Raw genomic sequence first — 10,012 nt, 5'->3', positions numbered from 1 at the left:
GAGGGAATGTCAAAGGTTTTCAGGAGACACTAAGTTTTGAAGGGACAAGACTCAGGAAAGAGGGCTAAAAAGGAAAGAGATCCCAGCCAGAGAAGATGGGCTTCTGAAGTCATGAAATCAACAACATGCCCCTCAGACTTTATTAAAGCTGTCCACTGGATTATATTTACATTTTTTCTAGTGCATTTCCCTAAAAGAAAATAGATGCCACCCAGAGAAGAGAGAATAGAGTTACTTTTTCCATAGACAAAATCCTTGCCAGCTACTGTGGCTGGGAACCGTTGCTACAAACCTCTGAGTAAGTTTGAGCAAATTTATTTCCTTGCTCATCTAAGACCTTAGACCAATCACATGGCCCGATGGGGCAGAAAACAGGAACACAGAGGCACAGCTTCTTCCTCTGCATTCTGAAGGTGGCTTCTGATGAGCGCTTCTAAGTCCCTGGTATTTCGATTTTAGCTTATCAGATTCACAACACAGGCTGTCCTCCTTCCTATCACCACCTCAAGACTCTCTGAAGACTGGCTGCCAGGAATGCATTTAATAGTTTTCAGATATGTGACACCCCACAAAGCTATGCTTCATGATGCCTTTGAATTTTTCCTAGGCTCACCCTCCATACCCTGGTTCTAGATGTGGTACTGCCATTCATTGAATTTTATTAATGATGGTTGATTCATTTATACTTTCAAACAAATAATTAAAACCTCTTCCATCTGTGTTAAAAACTTTGCGCCGCAAGCTGCTATTGTGTACTGTCTGCTTGACATTCCAACAGTTTTGCAACAAATTCTATTCTATATTATTTTCAGGAAAAAAACCCAGAGTAAGACAACACAAACTAAGTCACATGAATATGGATACACACTCTATGCAGTCGTATTTAATAAGGCGGATTTAATTGCAGAATAGAAGAGGCACAGAATTCCATTCACTGTGAAAGAATCGGGTTACCTGGATACACCATACCTAGGGCACCAAGGCACCATCTCTTGGCCCCACAACCTCAGCATGCGCCTCCTTCCTTTGCCCCTGCTGCCAAGCCATTCACAGAAGTTTCTTCCTGGGTGGCTTCTTTGTTTCTTTTCCTACTTCCCAGACTCCACTTCATCTCTCTACCCCTGCGAGGTTGGACCTTCACTGCTGCAGCTGAAGAAACTATCTCAGAGCTATTCACACCTTTTAGCTCAACCAAAAACAGCTACGGAAACACAATCATTAGGCCACACTTGCAGTGAGAGAAAACAAAAAGTTATACAGTTGGACATAAAATTATTCCCACGACATCTATCCCTTATAGAACACTCAACTTCTCAGTTTAGAGATAAATACATGAATTCTAAATTTTAAAAGGTTACAGAGATGATTTTGATTTGCATCTGTGGAATATGACAGGCAGTATGAAAACACTGAGTCCAGTCATTATTCTTGAAATGTTGTGTTTTCATTTGTAGGACACTGCTCAACAAAGGAATCGGACTTTGGTTCACAGTTTGTAAACTTTGCACAAATTTTGTTATGATAGCCTGCTACCCACAGAGGAAGTTATTCATAAACAAAAACCTTCTATTGCATTACTTCAATGCAAGCCGTTGTGACTCTTCTTTGGGTTTTAACTTTTAATCAGTTGGTACTTAATATGAACTATAACCATGCAGAGTGCATAATGCTAAATTAACACAATATATAAGTTATAGCAGGAAAAAAAGGATGCCAAGTGAGTTACAACCTGGTAAGTTAAGAGTTCCATTGGTTTGGGGGTTTGTTTTTAAATTGCCCAAGTGATCTTGTAACCTTAATCATGACATTTCTAATCTAGTTAGTAACAGTTGTTTTCAAATGTCATAATTAAAAATACTACCCAGCCTAGAATAAACACTTTTCTGCAAAGACACTTACCACTTAGTATTTTGAACCAATTATTTACTTAAACATATTCATGATACCATTTTTAAACAAATTATTTACTTAAATATGTTCATGACACCATGGGCTTGTTCCTGCAGCTAATTATTGACCATTATTTTTAGATAAGATAAGCATATTAATCACCAGCACTGAGAAGTATTAGCAGTCATTAAAATGGATGGCTTCAGCTCAGAATCCAGTGATTGGTAGTGATTCAATATTTGCATAAATTATCTAATAATTTACTTTGAGTATATGATATATTTAAAATTACAAACAAGAATTGCTCAGAAACTGGGTTTTATCTTAGGAGACATTCTTACAAAGTTTCAAATTTCAAAAGGCATTTAAATTAAGCACTCCTCTTTATGTGTGCGCGTGCCTATTATTTTGCAGTTGTTATTTATACTATACTGAAACTGAATCTTTGGCTCTCCTGAAATACCTTAGTCAACCCTCAACAGTTTCTAACAATAATTGTGACCCCGCCAGCCCCTTCAAGTAGATCGTTAACAAGAGTGCCTGGCAATTTCCAGACCACAGCCTCTGTCCAAAAGGAAAAGATAGGGCTTTTTATTTTTTTTTATTATTTTTTTTGAGGCCGAAAGGAAGTGAAAGAAAACAAAACAAATGTAGCTCATGCAGAAAGTGAAAAGTGCTTGGACAGATTAGTATTTTCTTTTCTGTACGGCATTCTGCCAAGCTTCTCCCGACTTTCGCGTGTAGGAAAGTGCTGCTGTCTACCACCCCAGGGTCCCCTCATAATTACTGCTGTTTTGTGTTTTTCTCATCCTTTCTCATCCGACTGATACCTCGGCCTCACCCTGTCAAAACCCCAACTCTGGGGGACCTTGGGTGTGGAAACCCTTGCCGACTCCCGGCGATGCATCCCACCCGGTTCGTCTCACAAAGTTTATTTCAGTTTGCGAGATTCCCCCCCCCCCCCCCCACCGCCCGCCACTCGAGTGGTTGCAGTGAGAACCGGAAATTTTCATTTAACTCTCCCCCGCCCTCCGGGCCCCCCGTTCCCCGAGCCGATCGTTGCTGGGGAGCACAGCCCGGGCAGGGCCTCGCTCCTTTGCTCCGGAAGGCTTTAATTTGCACACTCGCCCGCCCGCCGCCGGGTGGGTCCGAGACCCCGAGGCTCGCAGCGAGGTCCCCGCCCCGCCGCGCAGCCTCCCGGCCTCGGGCCCCCAATCGCGGCCGGAGACCCGAGCCTCCCCGCGGGCGGGCGGCGCCCTCCTCCGCCGCCCGTCCCTCCGCTCTCCGCCGCTGTGCCCACCCCTGCCCGCAGAGCGCTGCTCGCCCCGGCCGGCCGCACTCAGTTACCTGCTCCGCGCGGTGAGCACGTGCGGGGGGCCGGCCGACACCCCAGCTTCGCCGGAGGCCCGCGCCCCTGGCCCGCAGGTAAGGAGCCCCGGGCTCGCGTGGGTGGGCTGGAGGGCTGGGGACCCCGGCCAGGACGTGGGTGCGTGGGTGGGTGGGGAGCTGTGTAGCCCCTCGGAATCCATGTGGGTTTAACCCTTTAGCAGCCGAGACTGGATACGTTATGGGGGTCAGCTGGAGGAGCTAGAGGTCTCCAGAGGGACCTCCCACACCGGGGACACCCCGACAACCGGGGTCCCGTGCCAGCTTGAAGACTGGTGCGCGCAAACACCCCCATAGCGTCCGGTTCTCGTGGAACTTCTCCAAACGGACAGTCGCACCGAAGCTCGAAATCGCACCGTCTGGGTGGGATTCCGTGGTGGAGAGTGTGTTTCCGCGCGCCCCACGTTTTTATCCCCCACCCCCGCCGGGGCAAGTTCCCTCCATAGCCTCCCAAAAGGTGTGGGTACGGGTTCCATCCTCCCCACCAAGGAATAAAACGTTTCACGCAGGCTTCCTGCTGGCGATCCCGGCGGGCGTGTTACGCACCGAGGAGTGCGCGCAGCCCACCGGGGTCGAAGCCCCCCGCGAGCACTCATGCTCGCTTCACGCCCCAAGTTTCCTTTTCCTACTGAAAGTTTTGCAGTTCAAAGCGCGCGCACACACACACCCGGGCCCAGGGCAGCCGGGGGCTCGGCGGCGCACTCGTCCCCGGTGCACGTGGGCGTATGTGCGCGGGCGCATCTGCGTATGCGCACACGCGCGAGTCGCGGTCCCGCGGGGGCGGGCGTCCCCCTCGCCGCGCTGGTGGCGACCCTGGCGGCGTTTGGCAGGGCTTTCGGGAGAGGCTCATGAAGGATTTCATTGAGTGTGAAGACAGAGAGCAGAGACAGAAAGCAGAAGGAGGCGGCTGCAGCCTTTGTAGTCGCGGAGGAATGCGGAAATGTTGAAGCACTATGTCAAACTTTTTTTGAAATGGGGTCAAGTCACATTCAGCCAGCGTGGGAAAGCAACAACAACAACAAAAAAGTGGAGGAGGGGACGGGGCTAGGCACCGCCGCTCCGGCCCCGGGGGGTGCAGGCCTGCGGGGGTGGGACGGCTGCCGCCTCCGGGAGCCCGGGCTGGACGCGGCCGGAGGGGGTGGGCGGCCGCCGAGGCCGCGGCTCCCGCTACCTGTGTGGCCCTCGACCTGGCGCGGACCCCTGGGCGAGGTCTGGGGGGTCCTTTCCGCAGCTTTTCAGGAAAGCTCTCAAGGGAACCCGCAGAGTCCCTGCCCTGCCCGCGCCGTGCTCCGCCCGCACCCAGTGGGGGTCGCGCCATGTGTTCTTTAATTCCTGGCACGCGGGCGAGCAGGGGTGCGGGGCAGGTAGACGCGCCCCGAGGGTTCCGGACACGCAGCTGTCATGGGCCAAGGTCCAGCCCAGGCTGAGGCCGCCGTGGGACACGAAGGCTCGCTCGGTCATCCCTAACAACTGAATGGGGTGGGGACGCCCGACCGCGCGTGGGACCCGGCCTCCTGCCGCTGGGGAGCCGAGCGACCTCCACGCTCAGGACACCGGGCGGGCGAGGCTCTGCAACAGTCGCAACCCCAGGGCAGCCCCTCTCACACCCGGGAGTCCTATGCCGATCCCCCACCCCCACCGTCGTAAGGGCGGCTGCTTCAGCTCGGGCGCATGGGTTGAAGTCAGCTGAAAACTTAAGGACCAGTTAAGGTCCCGAAGTTACGCTTTCGGGACACGACGAGCCAAAGTGACGGACCCCCCCCCCTTTTCCCAACACCCTGGGGATCTCCGGGGCTGGGGTGGGGGGGGGACGACACGACTCTCCTCTCCCAGGGCCCCTCGCCCTCCCACCCCTGGTGGCCCCAGCCCTCCCCTACCAGATGGTCTGTCCTCCCAGCCTTTCCACCAGGGAGGTCCTCCGAGTCGGAGGCAGAGTTCTGTCTCCCCTAAGATCGCCGTGCCCCCCCGCGACCATTTGTGTGTGCGAGTCCCTTTTAAATGTCTCGCTAGAAAAACTGAAAGTAGAAAAAGAAAGGAAGCAATTTCCGAGCAGATGTCTGACCACCCCTCCTCGCACACTCGTAGCATCGGGTTACAGGGTTTCCTGGGAGCAGCCCCAGCCCCATCCTGCGGCCCCACACGGGTGTGAACCCGAGGCGCTTTCGCACCAGCTTCCCAACGTCCCCCGGGTCCCCCCTGCACGCACGCCCGGGCCCCGGGAGTCCGGGGAGGGCGGCCGAGAGAGAACAACGGTATAGGTATAAATATTGAGCCGTGACATTGACGCGCCCGGCGCCCGCCTCCCCTCCCCCGCGCTCCCGGCACACTCTGGGCTGCTCGGCACGCCCCCTCCTGTCCGTCCCGCTGCGTCCCGCGCGGCGCTCATCCCCGAGGGGCCCCCTGCCACCTCGCCTCGCGAAGAACCACTGCACGAGCCCTGCCGGGGAAGAAAAAGTAACTGGGCTTTGCTCCGAGAAACCGGGCAAGACTGGGCAGCCGGGTGGAGGGCCGGGGCGAGCGGAGGGGAGGAGGAGGGAGCCGGTGGAAGCCGGTGGAAGGAAGCCTCCGGGGGCTGTCTGATCGCGCTCTTCTCCCTGTCCTCCCGTCTCCTCCTAGGTGCAGAGATTGTGGGCAGACTATGTAATCGCCGCCCGCCGAGGGGGAAGAGGAGGGATCGGCGCTCTCCGGCGGCGGCGGCGCGGCTCGGCTAGGCGGAGTTTCGCGGCGGCGGCGGCGACTGCGCCCGGCTTTCGCCCGCGGGCGACGAGGTCGCTCTGTCCAGCCCGGCGGCGGCGGCGGCGAGTGCGACCCCGGGCGTCCCCGAGGCGTGCAGGGCAGCGAGCGCACTCTCTTGACCCCTCGGCACCGCACCGGCGGCAGCGTCCAGCCAGCATGGAGAAGGACGGCCTGAGCCGCGCCGACCAGCAGTACGAGTGCGTGGCGGAGATCGGCGAGGGCGCCTACGGGAAGGTGTTCAAGGCCCGCGACCTGAAGAACGGCGGCCGCTTCGTGGCCCTGAAGCGCGTGCGAGTGCAGACGGGCGAGGAGGGCATGCCGCTCTCCACCATCCGCGAGGTGGCGGTGCTGAGGCACCTGGAGACCTTCGAGCACCCCAACGTGGTCAGGTGAGCTGGGTCCGGGAAGGTGGCAGCAAGGGGCGGCTGGTGAGCCAGCTGGAGTCGCAGACGAGTTCTGCAATGGAACCGGTGACCTTGACAGACAGGGCACCTGCCTTGACTTTCCCGAAGCCAGGCAGCTCTGAAGTGTTTTCACTCCATTGCTTGCCCCAGGGTTGGGGGGGGGGAGGTCGTGGGTGGGGGTGTCTTTTAGGAACAAAACCAGACAACCTAGAAACGTCCCTCAAACTCTTACTTATTTTGCCCGTCTGCGGGGGAATTTTTGAGAGTCTGAGAATGAGAAGAGGTATCCAGCTTGTGGTAATTAGAAGGAAACTGTAAGGGTGGAGCCTAATATAAATAACGTTTAAGAAAATGCAGAAATGTGTAAGAATGTGTTTGCCAGTCACATCCATGGTGGTGCCTTTTTTTTGAAAATGTAGATCAATGACTTCTGATGGTCTAAGAAGTTTCAATGTTGATGCCTAATGTTAAACATTGATAACAAAACAAACAAACAAAAAAACAAACGCCTTCCACGGCTGGATACTAGGAACACTGAGCCAGGAGGATCCTGAGTTCAAGGCCAGCCTGAGTTACAACAGACCCCATCTAAAGAGAAAGGGAGGGAGAGTTGGAGGGAAGGATGGGTGGGGGAGAAGCCTCTTAAATGATTGTGTCATTTAGTATCCGTGGACTGGTACAGTCGGTCTTAGACTGCTTCTCCCAAGGGTTAGCTGTGAGTCTAGCCTGTGGTACTCTGAAGCCTCTTTTCCCTGGGAGAGTGCTGCAAGTGGGTGGGGACCCTTCTTAACCAGCTCTCTTGTGAAGTCACTAGCTTTAAAAGAGAGTGTGTGCCTGCGTATGTGGTGAGGATAGTGGTGTGTTCTCAGGGGTGCTGGGATTTCCCCGTGCGTCTTTCATCCTTCTCTCTTTTAAACAGATGCGTAGCTCAGAGTGAAAAGGGAATGCACGGACCCTTGTACAAACTAGGTGATGACTCCACCATTCTTCATCAGCTCTGTATAGGAGAGTCATGGTCTGGGCGTCTTCGTCCTGTCTTCTCATTCCTGTGGGGATTCGGTGCGACAAATATGTGCCTACTGTGTGCCCGGGGGATGTAATTATGTAAATAAGCACAGCCAAATATTTTTGTAGAAAGTCAAACAATTTAACATTAGTCATCAAAATGGAGAGACCCAGGACTGACCTTTGAAATACCAAGCCCTCCGCAGACTCGGAGTCTACGGAATCCTGAGAGGTTTTTGTATTGCTTTATTCCCAATATAGTCAGATTTCAGGCCAGAATGCAGCACAGTGAATCATAATGCATAAATAAGTAAAAAGAGACCGTAAAGATAGGACCCCGTTGTACATGCGCCTTAGCTAGGTGACGGGTACGAGGGCTGGGGTGTGAGAACAAAAGACAATGGGGTTTGGGAGAATGAGTCTTCTAGAAACTCAGAATTTACATCAAGCAATAGATAACCGTGCGTGCGTGTGTGTGTGTGTGTGTGTGTGTGTGTGTGTGTGTGTGTGTGTGTGTGTTACAAAGGAGGTCTGTGATAATGGAGGGAGGAGGGCACATGTTGACTCTGGGTTACTATCCTAGAGGAGTGAATCTGCAGCAAAGGATCAATTCCAACCTGAGAATTTAATACCAGATTTCATTCTGTGTGTTACGGGTGGAGGGTCCAGGTAAGGGTGATTATCATACATGCAAATAAAATAATGTTCTTGCCAGGAAGCTCCCATGCATAACCTGTTCGTTGAGTGCAGTCCATTACAAATTCCTGTGGCAGAAGCAGGCTGCTCTGCTGGTGAGGCGGGCTACCCAGCTCATCCCCATCTCCTGCTTTATCTTTATGAAGTTGGCGTCTCCGTAGACAGTTTTAGTTGACCCCATGAAGGGATTCTGAACTGTGCGTTTCAGGAGGACCTACTCATCAGGAAAAAGAAAAGCTTTATAAGTTTATTTTTACCTTTTACGGCACCTTAGAGCTAGCTGTGAGGATAATGTGAGAATGTAGGCGAGAGTCATCTAAACGTACAGGCACTTGAGGTACCTGAGCATTTTGGAGATTGCCAGATCCTCAGCCTAGAGCAGATTTCGAGGAAAGGATCATTATCCGATGTTTTTACAGAATAAGTCAGATTTCCTGTTTAGACACTCCAGGACTGCTGTGACAAAGCATTTCCTAGGGAGATGTGTCACCACCATCTACTCATACCAGATAGGAAGCCCACCACAGACTAAAGTCCAGCTTGCTTAACGAATGAGTTTTATTGGGGCTACTTACAGGAATGTGGGTGAGGAATTACTCATGGGAGCAGTAAGGACTCAAACACAGCTGCATCATTAGAACCCAACCCCAGCATAAGTGACAGATCAAAAAACTGCACAGTTGGCAGGTGGCTGAACAGGTTGGAGAGTGTCTTTTTTTCAGGCACCTCAATTGGTCTCAACCTCTCCCAGGCAGCTCTGCTGGTTTCTGCTTCTTGCAGACATCTGGTCTGGTCTCTCAGAATCTTTGCAACTCAGTAGGGGGTAGGGGGGGTGTCAGTCTTCTTTGCAGGATGACTCAGCTCTTCTGAGAGGGGACTCAGGGAGGAGCCTGCTGAATCCGGTCAGTTTCAAGGATTTCTTGAAGCTATTCTGAGTTGTGTGTCTTCTGCTTAAGGAGTTTCCTGCAGGATAGAGTGTTTTAATCGCCAAGGAAACTTGCACAATAGGGACCAAAAAACTGCTTGGGTACCCATACTCTGAATTTGTTAGCGAAGGCAATTGATTGGCTGTAAACAGAAGTTTCTATCCCACCAGCAACTCCCAAATAAACACACTGAGACTTAATTAAACGCTCAGTCAATTGCTCAGGCTTATTACTAACTACTCTTACATTTTAAGTTAACCACTATTCCTTATTTGTGCTCTGCCATGTGGTGGTATCTTTATTAACATGCCATGTTCATCCCTTCCCTTTGTGTCTGCTGGTGACTCCTCCGACTCTACCCTTCTCCTTTCCATCATCCTTAGTGTGGGTGCCCACCTACACCTTCTGCCTGGCTACTGGGCTATCAATCAGTGTTTTATTAAACCGATTCGTGTGACAAATTTTTATACTGTACGCGAGGATTATCCTGCAGCATTTCCCCTTTTTGTCAAAAAGGAAGGTTTAAACTTTAACAGTAAGATTATATGCAACAAAACAGTTATCAAGTAAGAATTACAGTTACAACATCCAGTCTGTTTGTATTCACCAAAATTAGAGAAAACATTCTATTACCTATTTTATTTTTGTGACTCTAAAGTTTTACATCTAATTCACCTTTTTAATTATAATTATGGAAAACTGTAACTACAGCTATCTAGTGTTCAACTCCATCAAAGACCCCAGAAGGGTGAAATGTTACCTGATGACAGGGACATCAGGCTGTCTGGGCAGTTCCCCTTGGTTCCTCTGCAAAACTGGGGCATCCAGCTGGAATATGGGACAGACTTTTCTGTGGAGCAGGGAATTTTGAAGGACCTTCCTGCCTTGTCTTGGCAAAGTTCAGCAGCCTCCTGTGTTGTGTTCTGCTGGTCCGGTTGGACAGTATCCTGCCAGCAAAGGAGGTGAAAT

At 51.8% G+C, this 10,012-nt stretch overlaps 1 protein-coding gene across 1 annotated transcript in view; it reads left to right on the top strand.

The window, feature by feature from the left end:
- Positions 1 to 2,791: 2,791 nt before the first annotated feature.
- LOC121136139 (cyclin-dependent kinase 12-like) overlaps positions 2,792 to 10,012 on the top strand; it is a gene marked incomplete at its 3' end in the record, with an annotated part of 34,694 nt that continues 27,473 nt past the window's right edge. The window contains exons 1-3 of the mRNA XM_040735844.1: positions 2,792 to 2,805; positions 2,943 to 3,315; positions 5,893 to 6,401. Coding sequence (XP_040591778.1) covers positions 2,792 to 2,805; positions 2,943 to 3,315; positions 5,893 to 6,401 — 896 coding nt within the window. The remainder of the gene's footprint in view (positions 2,806 to 2,942; positions 3,316 to 5,892; positions 6,402 to 10,012) is intronic.

This window comes from Mesocricetus auratus, unplaced genomic scaffold (genome assembly GCF_017639785.1).
Source record: "Mesocricetus auratus isolate SY011 unplaced genomic scaffold, BCM_Maur_2.0 Super-Scaffold_100051, whole genome shotgun sequence".
Taxonomy (NCBI): Eukaryota; Metazoa; Chordata; class Mammalia; order Rodentia; family Cricetidae; genus Mesocricetus; species Mesocricetus auratus.
The sequence above is the reverse complement of the archived record's forward strand: the minus strand, read 5'-3'. Positions and strand labels throughout refer to the sequence as shown.